At 52.1% G+C, this 21,019-nt stretch overlaps 1 protein-coding gene across 3 annotated transcripts in view; it reads right to left on the bottom strand.

The window, feature by feature from the left end:
- Nucleotides 1-1,443: 1,443 nt before the first annotated feature.
- The window catches only part of RANBP10 (RAN binding protein 10), a 63,439-nt gene continuing 43,863 nt past the window's right edge, over nucleotides 1,444-21,019 (bottom strand). The window contains exons 4-14 of one of the 3 annotated variants that reach the window (XM_004371477.2): nucleotides 19,796-19,963; nucleotides 13,875-13,897; nucleotides 11,777-11,961; nucleotides 9,458-9,570; nucleotides 7,893-8,001; nucleotides 7,635-7,783; nucleotides 7,240-7,444; nucleotides 6,362-6,483; nucleotides 5,727-5,872; nucleotides 5,304-5,415; nucleotides 1,444-4,867 (exon numbers count right to left, since the gene is read on the bottom strand). In XM_004371477.2, the coding sequence (XP_004371534.1) occupies nucleotides 4,737-4,867; nucleotides 5,304-5,415; nucleotides 5,727-5,872; nucleotides 6,362-6,483; nucleotides 7,240-7,444; nucleotides 7,635-7,783; nucleotides 7,893-8,001; nucleotides 9,458-9,570; nucleotides 11,777-11,961; nucleotides 13,875-13,897; nucleotides 19,796-19,963 (1,463 nt within the window). In that variant the 3' untranslated portion in view covers nucleotides 1,444-4,736. Of the gene's footprint in view, nucleotides 4,868-5,303; nucleotides 5,416-5,726; nucleotides 5,873-6,361; nucleotides 6,574-7,239; nucleotides 7,445-7,634; nucleotides 7,784-7,892; nucleotides 8,002-9,457; nucleotides 9,571-11,776; nucleotides 11,962-13,874; nucleotides 13,898-19,795; nucleotides 19,964-21,019 lie in introns of all 3 variants that reach the window. The other 2 variants (XM_004371479.2, XM_004371478.2) reach the window with 2 other exon arrangements.

Below are 21,019 nucleotides of genomic sequence, written 5' to 3'. Positions count from 1 at the left end.
CTACTTTTTGGGCCTGATAATTCTGTTCTGGGGGGCTGTCCTGTGCATTGTAGGGTGTTTAGCAGCATCTCTGGCCCGCTGCCAGTAGCGCCCCACCCCTACTTGTGACAACCAAAGATATTGCCAGACGTTGCCAAATGTCCCCTGGGGGGGTGGGGGTGGGGGTGAATCGCTCTCAGGTTGATAACCACTAGTCCAGAGGGAAAAGAACCTCCTCTAGCTTTGCTTACGGAACTAGGACATTTGTGCTTAATCTAATACCCCACTCTTCCCTCTACATTAGCTTTTCCCTAAGAAGGTTCTGTAGAACTATAGTCCTGGAAGATACCCGAGTGACGCATTCTTTTGTAAAATAAGTTTGTCAAGTGCTGGGATAAACAACACATCTTAACATAGAATTTTTAGTACTCTTCATTAGCTGGTCATGTTCACTGTGAATGTCCATTTGAGAGTTTTTCTAACTTGCTGGACCACAGAACTTTTTTGCTGGAACGATGTCTCCCTGAGCCATGGTTCTGTATAATCTCCTTTAGCAAACCTACCCACTCCAGTGACTTTTAGCTACCACCTGGTCCCTTCTGTTCCCTGTATTAGCTTGTGGCATCATTAGCCATCCATCACCCAAACCAAAAGCCTGCATTTGTCATATCTCCTGCTTCTCCCATCCCTCACATTCAGTCAGTCATCCTGTCGTGCCAACACTGATCTCCTAAATATTTCTCAAACCTGCCCTCTCATCTCTGGCCTACTGCAGTGGCTTGCTAGCTGGTTTCTTTGCTTTCAATCTGTTTCCAATGCCCCCTCCAGGTAGACACCAGCATGATCTACTGCAGCCCTCTGCGTAAAACCCTGGTGCCCAGGATGGCAGGGACCTTGAAGGCAGGGAAGGCAGAATGAGGCAGAAGCAGGCCACACTAGGGAGCATCCTAATGGAGGAAGGATGTTCACACATATGATCTATGAGGTAGAAGGACTGACCATCTTTTAAGGATGGGGAAACTAAGACTCATAAAAATTAATTTGCCTGAGTCAGCCTAGTTAGTAAACAGCAGAGCTAGGATTTTGAGCACAAGCTCTTTCTCCTCAGACTAATAGGCAGGGAGCTAATCTCAGTATCCCTCAGAAGAGCTCTGACTGTCCAGTGTTTGGGGTATGTGTACTTGGAAGTTATTCTTAAAATCTTATTTTGGGGTGAGGAGGTCCTGTGGCCCATCTTTCTGAAGTTGATTTTTTTCTTGTCTATAATGAAAGCCGTTAAGTGCTTATCCTCTTTGGGGTCTTCCAAACACCCGAAATTTCAAGGGTCCCTGAGGAGGTATCAGGGACCTGGGCACTCAAGGGGAGGTGGGCTGAGGAAGAGCCAAGCTCTCCAAGAAAGGGTGTGCCACAAGGGAGTGTCAACCCTAGAAAGACTCAAAATAGAGACCACTCGTGACTGCTCATGGATGTGTATTTTAATAAAAATAATTCTGTCAAAATACAACAGGAGTTTTTTCATCGCTCAAGTACAATTTTAATAGGATATTTTGTGTTAGAATTCTCTCTAAACCCTCCCGCGCCCGCAAGTTTCATGCTAATGCCAATTAACAACTTGCGAAGACAAAGGTAGAGCCAGTGTGCACAATGTGGAGGACGTCTGTTAGCTGTGGTTACTAATGGAGGGAAACCCTATGCAAAGAGGTGGGCGCCTGAGGCAGCCAGAGGCCACAGTCTGGCCCCAGGTCCGGCTGCACCAAACTGGCAGTCAAGTAGGGCTCTGCTGCTCAGCTGCCTCACGGTGTGCATACCTGAGTTGTGAGCAACCAAAGGAACTTGCAGTTCCAACAGTTCTCTGCCTCATCTTCTTTGTGCTTGCTTAAGGGGTGGAAAGGCGCTGGGTGGCCGGGTAGACCCATCTTCTCTGTCTCTTGGTGTCCCTGTTCTGACAGCCTGCACCCATGTCGGGGGAGATCAGGGGTTCTGGCTTTGAGTGATTTACCAGTTCCCACTCTGGAAGGAGCGACCATTTGGAGCCGCAAAGGGGAAAGTAAGTAGGGAAGGCTGCTCCCCCAGGGCTGGACAGCCCCACGGAGCCAGGTCCAGCCCGTCACCAGGCTCCTCCCAGGAGCCTCCCCACTCGGCTCCTGGAAGCGGGTGGGTAGGACCAAGTGTGCATAGGGGCTCCTCCGGCTGGCAGGCAGGCCTGCACTATCAGCAAGACGGTGGGCTCAAGCAGCTTGTTTTTGGCCCTCTCCACGGCTTGTGGGGCAAAGGCTTATGTCCCGAAGGTGAGCTGTCCAGCTGAGACAGAGAACCCCTCTGGAGAGGAACAGAGTAAACAACTTGGACTCAGCAGAAACAGTGAGATAAGGCACAGAAAATGGGGAGGCGGCCATGGGTACTGAGTGCAAGCCAGGCGGACACCAAACCCCATGCAGCACGCAGCTGTCCCAAGCCCTCCTGGGACATTCTCAGCCGCTCCAAAAGCCAAGACCAGGCACCCATCCCCACCCCTGCTCAGTCGCTGCTGGAGGCCACGCCAGCCTAACCCCTGACAGGGGGCTCATCCACCATTCAGCTTTAGGACTAAACAGTGTTGCTCAACCAGAAGGGATGAGGCTAGCCCCAGCTCTGCCGCTAATTTGCTGTGTGACTTTGGCCAAATCAATCTCCTGGGCCTGTTTCCTTATCTGTAAAAGGCGAGGACTGGTGGAGCAGATGTCCTCTGAATTCTGTTCCCACTGCAAAAGCCTTTGGTTTTAGTTCCCAGTTCTGCTAGGCTATGATCATTTTAACAGCCTGATGTTTCTACCCTCTGGGTTTGGGAGCTAGGCATTCCCAGCCTTGAAGAAGATGAACTTCCTTTACAGACAGGATAACACCTCTCCGACGGACCATGGTCTGTGGGCTGCCAGCTGGGGCCCTGGCAGAGACCAAGAAAAAGCAGCAGCCCATAGAGTCACTCTCTAGGCAGAACTGTGGGAGAGCACAGGGCTAGGCTCCTGCCCATCTCCAGCAGTTGGTCCAACTCAATCATTTTTCTTGTTGTCCAGATGTGGGCCTGTCAAGGCCTGGTGGGTGTTGAGTATCTCAGGCTGTACCAACCATTCCTATGTCCACTAACATGGAGCAATAGCTTGCACGGCCTACAAGTTCAACTTCTGGCCTTGCCACGTCTGACCCTCCCCTTTGCAGAAGGCTACTTGTATTCTCCCCAAGCCCTGTGAGGCAGGTAGGGAAGTGCCACCCCTCGTGGTACTCCTCTGGGTAGGTCTCCTCCCTTCCCTTCTCCTGGGCTGCAAACCCTCTCCACAGATGGCCCATCAAGTCCTGGCAACCATCTAAGACCTTCCTCTTCCAATTCCTGATGGTAATACCCCACCAGCTGTGAGGATCCATCTGAAACATCTAGTGGGACATTTGTAAAGCCCATGAGGTGCCTTCCTCTGGCCAGCAAACATGACATTTTCCTGAAGAGTGTCTGGGGCCAAGCTGCAGGGAGCTGCCTGGCACAACTGGAGTGAGGGCTGGCCCAGGGGTCAAGGGCTCTGCTGCTCCAGGCATCTGCCAACCCAAGAATCTGCCTCCACAAGGTACTGACTGGCTCTCCACAAGAAAGCATCAATTCCAACAGAACTGTGCAGAGATGGAGAAGATACTCAAGGGCCTCTGTCCTGGGAATGGAGACTTCCTCCCCGCAGCTTGACACAGCAGTTCTCAGGTCAAAGGCAGGTAGTTTCCAGGCAATCACTTCAGAGTAAATGAATTATTTGGCCATCTTAACAAGGGAAAGCAGGGTGTAAAAAAGGGAAGAGAGAAAAGGAGCGAGGCAGGCAGTGAGATGCAGGGTAGGATGGTAGACAGCGTGCTGGCCAAGGACCCTCTACTCCCTTGCTTTGCTGTGTGGCCCTGGGCCAACTTGTCACTTCTCTGGACCCTAAGCCTTGCAGTTCTCTACTCAGTCCAGCTCTCAGGGGCCTGGGGCCCCACACTTTTGGGGATGCAGCAAACCAGCTTAGGTCCCCTCCCACTATGTCCCCCTCCCAAAGTTCTATTCGGCTTCCCTAGGCTGCAGCTGGATCTATGCCTCAAAGAAGGGGGAGCCTAAAAGAAAACAAACCACTTGGCTGACTGAGGTGACAGAGGTGATTCTTTTTTAATGAGTGGGAGTCGAATAAAAACATACGGTGTCTGGACAGCTTCACCCCATAGGTGCTGGACCACTAACACTACGATAAATACTGTTTTGTTTTTTTTAATATATATATATATATATATACACACACATATATATACATATATATATAAAATCTCATTTTTTAATTATGAAAATAATAAGCTATCACCAACTTGGATAGGCTTCGTCACTAAATTAGCAGAAACCAGCTCAGCACAAACTCTCCAGAGATAAATACTGGTGGCTCAGTCAGGAGAGAAAAAAAAAGATTAAAAAACCCAACCTCTCTTCAAAACAAAACCCCCCTTTCAAAGTAGAAGGCGCTACATGAGAGTAACCAGCCAATACTGTGTTATAGGCCGCCGCACGTGAAGGGGAGAGAGAGACTGAAGGAGGGGGAAAAAGAAGGAAGGAAAGGAAGGCAGGAAGGAAAAGGAGAAGAGGGGAAGGCCAGGCAGGTGGCGGCAGGAGTGGACTCTGCCCATGGCTTCCAGGTCCCTGTGCTAGGTGCCTATGGAGGGCAGGGCTGCTCCAGCCTGGAGGCCGTGAGAGGCCAGGTGGGGCCAGCCAGTGTGGTCAGCTAGTGCAAGTAGTCGTCGACTCTGGCAAAGGAGCAAGATCCCAGGCCTGCTCGGGCCATGAGCCGCAGACATTCAGAGGCCTGGCCCAGGGCGAGCATCAGAGGGGGCTGCTTTGGCAGGTTTTGAGACTCTGTGGAGGAGAGACAAAGCCTGTCACTGCCCTGCCCAGGGCTTGGGCCCAGGTCAAAGTTACCTTGGGGGTGGGAGGTAGGGGAACTGAGTGTTCACGTGTCTCTGTGTGTGTGTGTCCCAGCCACTAGGTCATGGCCCTATAGCCATGTCAGGAACCTGAGGGCCCTAGCCTTCCTTAGAGCAGTGGGCTGGCCTGGGCCCATGGTCATGACCTAACGCCCATCACGATCCAGCCAGCCAACTTAGTTAGGCAGAGGGAGGTCAGGGCTTGGGTTCAGCCACAGGAGCCCAGGAGTCCTGTGGTTCACCAGGAAGGGTCTGGGCAGTGCTTGATGCCCCGATTTGGACAAACATCAGCTCTTCCTAGGGGCAGAGAGGAGGGGACCACCCCAGGCACTCATGGGCCAGCTTCTGTTTTCATTAGATCCACTTACCTAAAATGGCGCTGTTGAGGGCAGCGCACACTGGCTCCCTCTGGATGGGATCGAGCTGCTGGCCAACAGGGCAGCTCCAGGGGTCCGAATAGGCCAGCAGGCTGAAGGCATCCTAGGGGACAGGGCACTCTGAAGAGGATTGTGGCACACACATCACACATGCCCCCACAGCTCCAGGGAGGGCCAGAGCCCTGCATGGTGCCCAGTGAGGGCATATCTGGACTGAAGGGTCCAGGCAGGGCTGCACCCTCCCCAGAGCCTGGAGAGGGTTGAGGGTACATCCCAGATGACCCTCTTCCTATTGCAGGCCTGACTAGGGCCCATTCTATCCCACTGCCACTGCCCCCAAGGCCTTCTAGAGCCACCCTGTCCCTACCCCCAAACGGAAACCTGCTCTGTGTGAGGGCTTGGCTTGTCCTGTACCTGCAGCATCTCCGTGTGGGCCAAATTCTTGCCGTACTCCCGGCCCAGCTGCTCACTCAGTGCCTGCAACTCACGGCCAAACAAGATAATCCTTTCTGTGGCAGCCTGGTTCCCTCCGCAGAGCTGCCGCCGAGAATGCCCATCGTCTGTGCCCAGAGCCCAGCAGAGAACACATCAGGAAGGGTGAGAAGAGAAGGGAAAGACTGGGGAAGGGGGCCCAAAGAGAACATTGGCAGGAAGGACCCTGGATGGGCTGCAGCTTCTACCAGAAACAGGTGAGGGCTGGGAGGAGCAGGTGGTCTGTCCGTAACTAAGCATGTAGTCTAGGAGTCAAAATGGACTCAGGTGCTTTCCGTCTTCCCACCCTGCCCAGACACACTCACACACCCCCTCTAGCTTCAACTGCAGGGGGCCTGGTCTTGTCAAAAGGCTGAGACCTTCCTTTACCATTGGAGCCACCTCAAGGACCCAGGCACAACTGGCTAAAGAGGCAGTGGACCAAGTCTGGCTAGAGCTTGTCAAGTCAGCAAAGCCTGCTCATCCCAGCCCCCTCCCCAGGAGGAAGAGGTCACCCAGACTAAGCATTGCCCTCCCATGGAACATCATGCTTGGGCATGCTGAGGCAAGGCCCTTACCCATGCTGGATTCATCTGTCTGCAGGTCCTCATGCTTATAGGCACCATTGACGATGCGTGTGGACATGCTCTCCAGCACACCATTGGGGTAATGCTCTGCCTCCATCTCCATCTCACTGTCGCTGTGGAGAAGGGTTGAAGCGGGAGTTGGCCAAAGAAGTGTGGCTGGAGCAGCCTGGCTGGGCCTCCATTCAGGCTTTAGCCACAGGTTGCTACAGGTAAACTGAGGGCCCCCAGGAGCATGAAAGGACAGCTCAGGCTTCCCAGGTTCCAAAACTTGGCAAATATTTCCTGAGCCCCTATTGTGACACTCACAGACCTGTCACCTGATTCCCACTCTTGTCCCACTGCTGCCTGTGACCATTCTTTCCCTGGATCTCCTCTGAGTTGGCATACCCCTTCCACACACAGCGCCCACCCACTCCCCCCAACAATTGGGCTGTCTGGGGGAGGCCAAACCCAGGTCTGCCCTGAGGCATAACTGGGGGCTGCTGAAAGCCACCTGGTGCTACAGTCTGCAGCCTAAACCTGTGCTTGCCCAACCTGGCTGTCCAAAGCCAGGCCCAATGAAAGCTCCTTCCTAGCAGACCCTGGGGTTCAGACAGGCCTAGCCTTCTTGGAAAAGACCACATTCTCAGCATGGCAATGTCAGCACCTCTGGGAAATCCAGGGCTGAGGAAAGTGGCAGCCAAATCAGGGATGGGGACAGAAGCTGGAGCCAATGCCCAGCCTGGCAGGTCAACAGCTAGGACTCAGGCACAGACCTCGGATGGAGGTGGGGGGTGAAGGGCAAGGGGTGGCACTTAAAGACAGACTGCAGTGGGCCAGGTTGGCCCAGAGCAGAAGGCAGGGAGAAGGAATCAGAGCAAGATAGGCACCTGGTCTCCTGGTTACTGGTGCTGCTGTGGGGCTGGGACTTGGTGGAGTCTGTTGAGTTGGATTCAGAGTAATTGATGGAGGATGGGGAGGAGGAAGACGAAGAGGATGAGGAGGAGGAGGAGGAGCTGGGTGCAGGGTATTTACTGTGGTTCTGTTTGCTCTTGGTAGATGCGATGCCATTGCTGCAGCTGGGACTGTCTGCTCCTGGAAGCCAGGGAATAGTCAGAAAAGGAGGGGCAACTTGCCATCAAGTGGGGCCCCAGCAATGACCAGTGGTCCCATCTCCCTTGCCCAAAGCCAGCAGTGAGCTCTGAGCCCAGTGAGGGAAAGGCATGTGGGATGGTCTTTCTTCTCCACACCAGTTCTTCCCAGAGCCCTCTGGAGAGTGGCTAACCTGTGTTGTGCATGTGGGAACTACTGGGGCCATGGCGGGGGCTGAGGCTGGGGGAGTCAGGGTAGCTGTCCTGGGACTTGGGGCTTCGGGAGCTCAAGCTGCGGACCTCACTGTCGGTCCCATTCACCATCTCCACAAACTGTCGGCACCTGCAGAGGGAGCAGAGCGGCAATGCTCTGGGCTTGGCCCGGGCTGTATGTTCCCACCACCAGCAAGAGGGGCTAGGCTATGGGGGAGCTGGTGATGCCCAAGACTTACTTGAGCATGAAGAGCAGGTTGGGGTTATGCTCCAGCAGCCCTGGGTAGAAGCGCTGTGTGGTTTCAATAGCCTCACCCACACGGCCCTCCAGCACCAGCTTCTGGACCTCTGCAGAGAGCAAGAACACGGCAGTGAACGAGGGACTGCAGACCTCCTCAAAGCCAACGCCCAGCACACCACCAACTCGGAGCATGGACGGACCAGACAGGCTGGCTCAGAGTGACTGGCCAGGCTGATGTGCCCACAGGAGAAAAGGCTGAAGGAAGAACCTGGTTGCCCAAGCACACAATAATCCCTGGTTTTTGACAAGTTTCAGGGAGCCCTCAAGAAGAGAGAAAAATAGAGGGGGCAATCTCAGTCCTGAGGCAGGAGGGCAAGTTTGGAGGCTGGCTCCTGTGAGGTGCAAGTTGCCAGGAGCCTGGGGGGAAGAACCCTGGCCCTGGGAGAGTGAACTGGGGATGGACACCCAGGCAGCTTGGTGGCCCTAGGGGCTCCTCTTCAGGCTGAATTCTCTCTTGCCTGGCCTCTCAGGTGAGTGGCAATGGGAACACAGCAGTTTCTGGCCAGGGCCGATGTCTGGGGTGGTCTTCGGGTGCTCAGCATGCTCCCTGTCGGGAGAGAACGTCATCCTCCTCACACCAGCACCTCTGATGCTGGCACCTCTTGGGCCATCAGCATCTTGCTGTTGCGTTCTTGCTCTTGCCCTGGACCCTGGCGCGTGTTTCTGGGAGCGACTTCTGGGTCTGAGGCTCTCTCATTCAAGATCCCAAGTCTGGGATCCCTTTCCATCTGTCTGGCTGAGTGCAGCTTCTCTGGGAGACACAGACACATGCACATACACAGAGATGACAGGCTCAGAGAGACGCAGCAGGCACATGCAGACATGCATCCACACACACACCCACTCACCCTCACTCTCCTCTCCTCCTCCTAACTCCTTTCCAGGCTGTTTTCCTCTTTCCCAACACCCCTCCTTCCATGAAAGAGCTCCCACACACAGTACGAACAACAGGAAGGCTCCCTTTGGCCAAGGTACCAAGGAAGGACTCTAGGTCATTTGCAAAGGGCAAGACCAGAGGTAGGTGCGGCCACAGAGCACTGGCCTCCACCCTCTGCCCACATCAGTCCTCTCTGGCCAGTAACAAGCGGAACCTGAGTGAGTGAATGGTGGCACAGGCAGGGCATTGGTCTGACAAGATGCAAACACACTCTTTCTAGAAGACCATGAAAAGGAGGCTGAGTGGAATCCAGGATTCAAGGGGAAGGACACAGCATGGAGGAGCGGTATCCAGCCACGCTGAGGCCCAGCCTGCACCCAGCCACCCGAGTGTGCGTGAAGGAGACCACACTGAGATGCGTCCACGCTGCTGGACTGTCCATCTGGGCAGTGTTGCTCTGAGGGAGGGACAGGAGCAGGGCTCGAGGCAGGGCTAGGGCTGATTGCTAGGGTGGTGAGGACCAAAACTAAACAGACTCCTGACAGGTTAACCAGGGCCAGCATGAGCCAGAGAGCAGAGTTAGGGACAGATGAGAGAGGGAAATGGGAGAGGAGACTCAATCTTACTTTGTCTGTTCTTTATGGAGGCCTGTTCTTCCTGAATCGGGGTTTCAGTCATTCGGGCAAAAGCCGTGGCTGTGGCACAGTACCCATGATGCACCAGGTAAGATGAGACCATGCTAGAAGAAAGGAAGAGCTCAAGGTGACACTCAAGAACTGCATTTTTCATTGAGCACCTGATGTGATGGACTATGTCCCTGTTACACCTGTGATATCTTCCCTAAACACATCCACTGAATGAGAACAAAGGGGCTGAAACCCCATGACAGCTCTCCCCAGTACTCACAGTCAGGCTAGGGAGGGGCTGCTCACCACATCTGTGTTCCTGCCGCGGAGGAGTGGCGGCAGTTTCTGAATATGCCGCCCACATGTTGGCGAGTATGATCAACAAAAGTACACACACAGGCACACATCATCTCCTCACAGATGCGGCTGCCTCACTGTGGACTGCAGCTATCCCAGAGAAGGCCAGTGGTCTCACCGAGGGCTTCCTAAAACAGCAGCTTGGCAGCTGCACAGAGTGATGCATGCCACATGTGGACTTTCTTAAGACACAGATGTCCCTTGGCAGGCTGCCCCAGGCACCCAGCAGAAGTGTTCCAGCTCACTAGGCAAATCTGCTCCTCAAAAGTGCTGGCTCTGGAGGGGGACTGGGAGCCACCCATGACCCAAGTTCCTTCATCATACGCCACAAAGCAGGGGCCCAAGAACTCATGCTATCAGGCTGATTTTGCCAGGAAGGGATACACTCAGGAGCACAACTTTTGGGAAATGGCTGAGAGAAGCCCCAGGCCCAGTGACCACTTAACCCCAGCCAAAGTAGACTGAGAAGGGACATATGTGTGTACATGTGTGCACACATGCAGAACAGAAGGATGCACTTTCACACCTGATGTGTACAGGAGAGAAAGCTTAGAATGTGTGTGTGGGCAGCTCCACCTCTCCCCTGTCCTCTCTCAGCAAGCCCACTGGCACTGTCCTGGCCCTTCAGGAAGGAGCTTCTCATCAGCTCTGGGAACAAGATGCGGTTGTGCTGCCCTTGCTGCAAAGGGTCTGGCTGCCTAGCCCCTGCATCTGCCCCTCTCTAGGGCCAGCATCAATCACACCCCTCAAGAAAAGAGGGCTGAACAAAGAACTCAGTGTGCACCCCAACCCCATCCCAAGGGATCTGGCACCCAAGTGCCTTTACAGGGCAATATCCAGGGATAGCTGAAGCCCAGCCTTTCCCCTTTACCCATCTGCCCACCCTTGGAAGCCAAGCTTCTACCTATCTCCTGGCAGAGTGGGTACTGGTCACTGCCTCACTCAGACCTGCAGCCAGCAAGTGGAAGAGACATCCAAACCTGGCCTCCTTTGGGAGTTTCAACAACACTGGGTTCCAGAACAGTCTGGGAATTAATCAGCTAAGAACCAGTGAGGCTGGACCTCGGGAGGATTCTCCATGCCGCCAATGCCATGGATACATGGGATTTTGCTGGATGCTGACCCCTAAGAGGATTCCCCAGACCAGTGACATGGCATGATGGATCCCCCACCATGGACAAAAAGTCCGCAGAGAAAGAGACCACAGGGCACCTATTATGGGCTGAACTGTTTCCCTCAGAAAGATATGTTGAAGTCCTAACCACCGGTACCTGTGAATGTGACCTTGTTTGGAAATAGGGTCTTTGCAGATGTAATTAGTTAACATAAGGTCATACTGGAATAGAATGAGCCCTAATCTAATCTGATTGGTATCCTTGTTAAGAAGAGAAGAAACTCAAAGACATACAGACACACAGGAAGAATGTGACAAGAGAGGCAGACATTGGAGTTATGTTGCCACAAGCCAAAGTAATGACAAGGACTGCTGGCCGCCACCAGAAGCTAGGAGAGAGGCATAGAACAGATTGTCCCTCAGAGCCCTCACAAGGAATCAACACTGCCAACATTTCAGACACCTAGCCTCTAGAACTGTGAGACAGTACATTTCTGTTGTTTTACGCCACCAAGTTTATGGTACTTGTTACAGCAGCCCTAGGAAACTAATACAGCATCCTAGCACATTCTCCGCAAAATGACCTGGAGAAGGAAAACAGCCCTGCTGGTGATGTTACATCTGGAGCCTTGCAATCTGGTTGAAGGGCAAAGGTTTTAGGAGCAGCTCTGAAGAACAGAGTGGGAGCAGTCCAGCAGGGAGCAGCAGGCCAAGTCACCCTGGGAGTGCTTCTTGGGAGAAACGCTATCACTGGAGGGCTTAGTAGCAGCCTATAGCACGGCATGGGCCTACAGGAGAGGGAGCCTCCTGGACGCATTGGGGAGTAAGGGTGGGAGCAGGGCACTCACTTCTGCAATACTGCCTGCCACTCGCCAAGCCGGGCACTGATGGGGAAGCAGTGGACAGTGCCCTGGACCTTGGCACGCCACTCCCGCATGTAGTCCTCAATGTCAAACAGGAAGGGCTGCTGCCCAAAGTTGGCATCCACAATCTCCCCTGGCGTCTGCAGGCCTACGGTGGGGTACAGGTTGGCCTGAGGAGGAGAATGAAATGTCAGTCAAGCCCCAAGGGCAAGGGGGTGGCCGGACCTCACCTCATATCCAGGGCTGAAGAGGGAAAGAGCTGGCTCCTTAGGCCCAGCCTCGGGCTCTGTAAGGTGCAGCAAAAGGCTGGAGAAGGCAGGGCAGGCCATACTCTGTCCCCCACCCCCAACCAGAAATACCACACCCCTAAGCTTGAGAGGAGAAAGCAACAGAAAAGCAGGCAAGCCTCAACATGGGGAATCCCCTGTCCTGCACCAGAGACCACTGTGTTCCCGAGGCCGGAGGCCCTCCTCCAGAACCCAGCCAGGGGACACAGAACCTGGCCAGGCTCCACAACCCTGCAGGTTTGTCCATGAAGATCTGCTGTGGGTGTGGATTGGGGCTCCTCTCAGAAACAGCTAGTAGTAAAGATCCTTTTGCCTCAAAAAAGGGACATGTGAAGGGGTGGGAAGGGATAGGACAGGGAAGGAGTGGAGAACACGGCAAGGGGAGGTAGGAGATTTGGATCCCCTGATGCTGCCCTTCCTGTCAGAGGCTCACTGAGAGAAGATCTTATGGCCAGTTAGGTGAGTGGCATGCCTCTCTGTGGGTGTGGGGCCCCCTGCTCACCATTTATCCCCTGCCATGACTAACTAAATAAAGCCAGCTTTTGCCAGGTCACTTCCTTACTCTATGCCTCCTGTGGCTCCCTGTGCCTCACTAATCTTCTTCCCATTGTCACACTGTATTGTCTTCCCATGGCTCCCACCCTGTGTCATACCTGAGTACTCATGTGCCTTTCCTGCACACTCGGTTCAGCCCACCATGAGCTCTGATCCCACAAGACTTCTCAATTCCTTCCTTTCCCTCCTATCCCCTAATCTACCTCCACTCTCTGGCAAAGCCCACCTCCTCCAGCCGCCTTCCCTGACTATCAGTGCCTACAACAACATTCCCTACCTGGGGCATGTACAGAACTGGGGCATCCACATGCCTCCTAGCACATGGCTGCACACAATGCCCACATCCACGTTTGGCTGTTTCATGCCACATTTCTACAATTGGACACCTCTCAGCTGGACTGGAATTCTCCTGGGTCTGTTCTCTTGCCTAGGAACACAGCCCCTCTGTGGTGCTGGTCTCCAGGTAAGTGGGATAATCTGACCCATAGACCAGAGGGTTTAACAGAATCTTGGATGCTACAGTCTGGACTTCAGAAAGCCCCTCAAATCAAAAGGGTATTTCGTGGGGGTGCTCAGGATCCCAAAGCAGCCGCCCAAGGCAGCAAACCTTCCCTCCTTCCAGAACCCAGCCAGTATACACAGGCTCCAAGCATTCTGGGTAGGGACCCTGTATGTGATGAGGCCTGTGATGACTCATAACAAAGGACTAAGGTGCAGGTGGCAGGGGTTGGCTGGCGGTGGAGATAAACTCTGAACTGAGTCAGGAGCAAACACCCTCTTCCAAGAAGAGAAAAGCCCACAAAGCTCACCTCTCTGCCTCAGGGGTTCCCTGAGTGGGGGCAGGCTCCATCCCCCAGGACACTGGCTCTCCTCAGGGATCTCTGATGGGTATTCTCCACACTGTGCACCCCAGTCCACTGGCTGTAAGCCACATGGAGCTGGCTCAGACCAGCTGAGCCATGGAGCTATCCCACCCACCCACACACCAGCCCTCCCCGGCTGCCTCTGGAAATGCCACAAATTACTGTCACCTGCTAAGAGTCGTGGAGGAAGACTAGGCCTTGCTGCTGGGGAGAGAGGAGGGCCAGCAGGTAGCCCTACACCCCTCAAGCTGACAGCACAGCACACATTCCCAGTTGGGAAAAGGGCCAAACTCCACACCCTGTAGTTGCAGGCATACACACCCCATCCCAGTAGTCCCCAACACAGCAAGAACGGGGAGAGCCACTAGCAGTACTTACTGGGAGGTCTGTGAAGGCTATACCTGTGGAGGGAAAGGAACAGTTGTCAGTACATGAGGAGGGCAGCCACTTGGGCTCCTACCCTTCTGCCGCCCATTGTGCAGGCAGTGGCCAAGCCTGTTCCACGGCCTAGCAGCTTCAGACGCTGGCCTTCCCTTTGCTTGGTGGCCCAGCTAGAAGTGAAGTCAGGTACTTGGGTCTTGTCCACAGCTCTTCTACCTGCTCTGGGAAAGACTGCTAAAGACTAAACCCAAATAATGTACCCCTGAGGCCCCTTCAGGCCTGATCTTTCTCTTGATCCAACATGTATTTATGGAGACCTACCGTGTGTGCCAGGCTGTTTTCCATCCATTATCTTATCTGATTCTCGTACCAACTCTGGGGAACAGGTTTTTTTATCCTCATTTTACAGATGAGGAAAGGAAGCCTCAGAGATTAAATGATTTGCAAACAGTCATAAACTAGCAAAAGTGGTGGGGCTGGACTCACTCCTGAAATGATGCTTCTACATCATCTCTAAGCTGACAGAGAAGTGTAGACAGGAAGTGTGGCGCCTGCTTGTCTCCAGTACACTCCCATTCAGGGTCCTCAGAGGCTCCAAGATGACAAGGCTGGGTTAGCACTGGCTTGTGTTACCCTCAGATCCCTCCTGACAAGAGAAGGGGCTGCCATTTCCAGGGACCTCAGGTTTGAATTGAAGGTGAGGGTAGGAGGGTGGGAGACCACAAATATATGAGCAGGCATGGACAGGAAAAGGGCCTCAGAGAGTATCTACCAGAACACCTATGTTCTGCAGATTGAGAAAGAGCTCAGGGGCAAAAGAGACTCTCCCAAGGATTCACAGCCCCTCATTCTTTAGAGAAAATCTATATTCTAGAAGCTCTGGAGCTTTTGGCCTGAGAGTTTTTCAAATTGCTAACTCCTCAGAGGTTCCAGGCTGCTCTCCCAACTCACACCCAGAAAAGAAACTGAAACCTAGCAAGACAGATGAACTGGAGAGGGTCTGAAAGTAGGTCTCTGCAGTACAATGGATCGCTTTTGTGTGGCCTTTCTTGCCATGGTCTTGTAACTCCCACCCAAAAGATTGGGTGGGACTGTGCAAATAATTGTGGCCCACCAATGGGATTGGTCAGTTTTGCCATCCCCCTAGGCTTAAAAAAGAGCCAATTCCAGAGCAGAGAGAGGATCCCACCACCACCAAGGAAGGAAAGCCAGAGAAGCACTGGCAGAGAAACAGCAGGAGAGACCACCAGGGGAGATGGCAGGAGATGGTGCAGTGGGCTTCCCAGCCCATGGAGTGTGAAAGCTGAGTGCCTTCTGGCAGGAGACTTGCTGGTGGAGTAGGGTACCTCTGGGCACTTATCAGCAGAGCTAAAAGAGCTTTGTTAACACTTGCCCAAGCAGGGCAGAAGCCAAGGGCCACAGAAGCGTGCCTGTGAGCACAGCTGAGAAGAGGCTGTCCTGATGGAAGAACTGTATTCTGAGAGTTCCTGAACCTGAATTGTAATGTGTTGCTTCCCTAATAAACCCCATAATCATGAGTATTGTCTCTGAGTTCTGTGTGGCCATTGCAATGAATTATCAAACCCAGCACAGTAGAGGGACATGGGAGGGACGGTTGGTGTCAGAATTAGTAAAGATGGCAGAGAGAGGAGGCATATCTGACCTCTGCCTCATATACGCCCTGGGCTGTTGATCTTGATTCTTTTTCCCCCTTGAGAAGTTAGAGGAGGTCAGACACTGCCACCATGCCATTTTTACAGTCTTCCAGTAAACACAGGAGCTGGGGAGCAGCTCAGGGATTGGAGAGCCTAGTCTCGAGGCCCCTTCATGATCACACAGCGAGTCAAGAGCCTGGGGCGAGAATCATGCCAGCAAGTGCAGGCCATGTGCTTCCTCTGGGTTGGGTGCTGGGATCAGTGTTTTACAAGAAATCATTTCATCCTCAGAACAATGTTGGAAGGGAGGTACTACCTCCAACCCCAGTTTACAGATGAGAAAACCAAGGCACAGAGAGATTGTTTACATGCTTTGTTGGGCTGCTTTGCTACTCAGTGAGGGAAGCTCAGAAACCCCATGGCTTGCCTGCCTGCCTGAGGCTACTTCTGAGCCCCATATGCAGAGTCACTAGTCACTGAGCTGACAGGACTGCACCCATGGGAAGACTCAATGTCCTCCCTCCAGTTCTGCATGGGAGCTGTCCTCATGGATCTCAGTGTAGCCAGGATGCCGCTGTGCTCCCAGGCTCAGGGAGGAGGCCCACGGAACCCTGTAAGGCAGGGAGTCCAGGCTCCATCAGTTATCTGCAGTATGGCCTCTAGCAAATTACCCAATCTCTCTAAGCCTCAGAGTCTTCATCTAAAAAAAGGGGTAACATTAATCTCTACACCTCAAAGAAGAAAGGAGAACATGAGATACTCTCTGAACACTGCTTCATAAGCCATGAAGTCCAGGTACAAGCTGGCAGCAGTTGTACCACAGGCTGGGGGGACTGCCATACTTCTGGGCAGGGGATGACCCACCTGGGCTTGCCCAGCTGTCTTACCATGGCACCTAGGAAGGATAAGGCCTTGAGGTGCTTCCAGGAGGATGAAGAAAGAGGTTACTCCACCATTTGTTGCTTTGGACAAGGGCACATTGCTCCCCAAGCCCTGCAGGTCTCTGTAAGCCTCCACAAGGGCATTGTGATTGCAAGATCTGGGTTGGCTCACAGGAGGAAGGTCCAGACTAAGAGCCAGGATGCAAACACGATACCCAAACTTGTTGATAAGAAGTGCCCTGGGCTAGAGACATAGGTCTGGGGTCATGGAGGATGACATGACAGTATAAAGAGTCTGTGAGGGGGCACAGAGCTGTGGGACAATGACTCTGCAGGTGCATGTCCACTGTGGAGGAGACGTCAGCTTCCTGTCTTCATTCACTCATCCTTCCATCAAGGAGCTGCTGAGGCCTCCCACAGGCCAGGCCCTGTGGCAGGCACTACAGAAACAGCTACAAGCCTGGCCCTCAAAGTGCTCCAACTCCAGCAAGAGAGATGGCATCCAATTAATAATTACACAGACAATTGACCAATGGGTGAGTGCCATTACAGAGCAATGACGGAGGGAAGGAAGGGGCAGCAGGACCAAAGGCAGGAAACGTCCTTCAGCTTCTCTAAAGCGGCCCATTGATCCCACGTGAGATTCTGAAGCACACTATGCTAAGATGGCTGGTGAAGAGGAAATAGGGTCATTAGAAGATTCACCCAAGTTATCTGTTACTCCAGCTTCATCGCCTTTTTAATAGAACTATTAAATTTCATAATCTAGAAAATGCAGGGGGACAGGCCATAACCATTTTTCAGTAAGGTCTCAATAATATCCTTGTGTAAAAAAATGGAAAAACATGAGTTTCAAGCTAACGTAACTGAGTAATTCTTAAATGGCTGATGTCTATCTGCAGGCTGAAAGGCTCAAATGTCAGCCCTGTCCTCTTCCAATATTTTTATTAATGTCTTGATGAAAACACACACATATTCATCAAATTTTAGGTTAATAAACTGCTGAAAAGGATATCAAATATTTTAGATAAAATCAAGCAAGACCACAGAAGATCTTGACAAGCTGGAAAAATAGGCAATATACTAACTGAAGTTATCTACAAGATGTGTGAGGTCTTGGGGGGATCTAAAAAGGAAGGAACTGGGGAGGTAAGTTTTTTTAAAAAGCCTGGGGATTGTGACCGACATCAAGGAAGCCAGGAGTTCCCTGTGGGACCTGAAGACCTGACTAAGAAATGATGGCCCTTTGGTGGTCCTAGTGGACATCAGAGCCCAGAGGAGGGAGCTACAAATACAGAGGGGCCAGCAGAGCATGCCCCAAACCCTGCATCCCATGGCAGGTTTCATGTTCTGAACAACATGTAGACAAAAGTGGAGGGACATGAGGACAGTAGGTATCCAGGGCAGAGGGGCAGGTGAAGGAGTAAAGGATGAGAGCTCACAATGGTGGCCCCTGGGACTCTGAAGCAGAGGAACCAAGAGCCAGCAAAGAGCTGAACTCCTAGAACAGATGGGGAGTGAGTAGCCACCTTGAGATTTCATCCCCGCCCTTCAGCTGTTAGCTCCTCAGCAGCTGGATACCAACAACTGCAGCTAGGAGGCCATCCATTTCAGAGGAAGGGTTCTCGGGATGTGCACTTGGATGGATAAGCTTGCAGCTCTGTGCTATGCTCTTGGCTGCCCAGCTCTCCAAGCTTACCTGCCCACTCTGAGCTGAGATATCCAACTACCCAGTTGAGAGTTGCTGGCTCCTGGTCACTCAGTCTTGAGGCCCTGGTGGCCCCAGCCACCAGCAAACCTGATTCTCACTAAGGTCGCTTGATTCTGTCTGGGCTCATCTCCTAGAAAAGCCACAGAGGGACTGTGGGGGATGGCAGCCACATCTGACAGCCCCTCAAGCCAGGGGAAGCAGGCCTCTGAGGAGTTGGGTTCCAGGTAAAATGTCTAGCTCCCTTTCCTGACAGGGCCTGCGGCCAGCCTGGCTGGTCAGGCTCTGCTAGTCCTCTTCTCACTACACCATTCTGGGAGAACTAGGGTGTGGCCATATCAGGGCTTAGAGGTCTCTGCAATCCCAGACAGGCAGACAGATAGGCCGAGCAGTTAGGCCCCACCTTGCGGCGCGTTTAGCCAAGGGCCCCTCTCACTCAAGACGTCAAAAACCAGTCATCACCTAGTGGGACAAAGCATCAGAAGAGCCAGTCCCTCTCTCTCTCTTAAATTCTAATCCTCAATTTCCATACATGGACAAAATTGTTCCTCCGAGGAATTCTATGGGCCCCTTAACATTCTCCACTGGACTCTTAGGTTCCTTATTCTGGTTAACAGCACTACTAACCCAGCTGCTCTCCCCTTACTCCTTTTTTAAAAAAATAATATTTTATTGTGTTTTCAGTCAGAGTTTACACAGCAAATTATATTCTCATTTAACAATTTCTACACAAATTATTCAGTGACATTGGTAACATATTTCACAATGTGTCAACATTCTCATTCATTCCATTTTGGTTGTTCTGTTTCCAGTAATCTGGTTTCCCTGCCCCTTTTCCATCTCATCTTTGCTTTAGGGTAACTGTTGACCGTTTGGTCTCATACAGGTGATTTTTTAGTGCAGTACTCACAGGTTATATTCTTTACTTTATGAGGCAATTTGTTACTTTGCTAAAAGGTGACTTCAAGGGATAGTTTCAGTTTAAGGTTTAAAGAGTCTCAGGGCAGCAGTCTTGGGGACTATCATTCCTTCTTGCTAGTGTCACTAAGCCCTGTTGGGTCACTCCTGGGCCTGTGTAAGGCCTATCCCCCAGGTGCCCACAACCATCACCACTGCCTTACCTCAGGCTACCTTCCTCTTCCCTGGGCCCTTGCCTAGTTTCACCAAGGAGACCTTTTACAATAACCCTTTCTGGGTCACTGCCCATTGACCATGGACAGGGCAGAGGAGACCTGGCCCCATCTGTCTGTTTACCTCCTGTACTACTGCAGCCTTCACTAGTGTTCCATAGCAACCAGCAACCTGTTAGAAGGACTGGCCGACATCTGGGCCACAGGCATGCAAACTACCCCATTTTCAACCATGAACCTGGGCCCCTCAAACTTCTTATCCAATCCCAAACCCTACTCCAATAAGTACCACAAAGACCAAGATCATGACTAGGACACTGCTGCACTCAGCACCAACCCTGGGCTCCATAAATGCTGCTGAATGGATGGATTAACAAAGGGCATGTCCCTGCTACCCTCCTCATAGTGCCTGGAAATGGCTGGAGTCCCCCAGGGCTCAGTGAGGTCCTGTGGCACTTCTCTGGCCTCAAGACCTGCCCGTGGGCCTCTCACCAACCAAAGAGACTCCACAGAGTAGACCTTCAAGGTCCTCCCATGCACCCACCAAGGCTGTGGCCATTCTTGGTGTAGAAGCAGGTGCCGTTGATGAGATTGACACAGCAGCCAATCACATCTCCTGTGGTGAATGTGGGACCATAGGGCTGGCCAGTCCCCGAGGAGCAGAAGGAATGCCCGTCGTCGCCATGGTAACCATAGGAATGTTTGTCCCAACCTGTGGGGAGAGAGCACAGGGACTTGAGGGAGAAGCAGGACAGTCACAGAAGCCCACCAGGTCTCAGCCCTTCTCCTCAGCTTCAGTAGAGGGCTGCCTGCCACCACCTCAGCCAGCACTCCTGGCCTCCTATAGGGCCAGGTATGGACAGGACATTGCTGTGCCTGAGAAGCAGCAAGTCCAGCGGGTCAGCACCCCTGGGAAGCTGACGCAGCCGCACTGAGGAATGATCCCAAGCAATTGTTAATGGGAACTCAAACCATCAATGACCTGGAAGGGAAAGAGGCTCACTAGAAGGCAGAGTGACAAGTAGACGGTCAGGGAAAGCCTCATGAAGGAGATAGGCTTGAACTGAGCTCTGAAGTGTTTAAAAACACTTCTTTTAAAAAAATTTTTTTAATTGAGGTATAATTTACATACCAAAAAATTCTCCCTTTTTAAGTGTACATACAGTTCAGCAAAATTTGAGAAATATATGCATTGTGTTACCACCACCACAATCAAAATATAGACCATTTGCATACAGGTCTTGTGGACACATGTTTTGTTTCTCTTGGATAAATACCTAAAAGCAATATAGCTGGGTCATATGATAAGTATATGTTTAACTTGATAAGAAACTGCCAAGCTGCTTTTCAAAGTAGCTGTACGATTTTGCATCATTTCCACCAGCGTAAGAGAGTTCCAGTTGTCTACATTCTCACCAGCACTTGGTATGGTGTGTATGGTGTGTGCACGTGTGTGTGTGTGTGTGTGTGTGTGTGTGTGTTGTGCGTGCACGCATGTGCATTTAATTCTAGCCATTCTAGTTGGTATGCATGGTTTTAAAATCATTGAGGTTTTACTTTGCATCTTCCCAATGACCAAGGATGTTGGGCATTTTTTCATGTGCTTATTTGCCATCTATTTTCATTTTTTTTAAAATATTTTATTGAATAATAGGTATAGAAGGGAAATTTCACAACATAATAAAGGGCATCTATGCAAAACCAATGGCCAACATCATTCTTAATGGAGAGAGGCTGAAAACATTCCCCTTGAAAACAGGAACAAGAC

The sequence above is a fragment of the Trichechus manatus genome, unplaced genomic scaffold (assembly GCF_000243295.1).
Source record: "Trichechus manatus latirostris isolate Lorelei unplaced genomic scaffold, TriManLat1.0 scaffold00014, whole genome shotgun sequence".
Lineage (NCBI taxonomy): Eukaryota > Metazoa > Chordata > Mammalia > Sirenia > Trichechidae > Trichechus > Trichechus manatus.
Note: the sequence above shows the minus strand (reverse complement) of the source record. Positions and strands in the feature narration are given on the sequence as shown.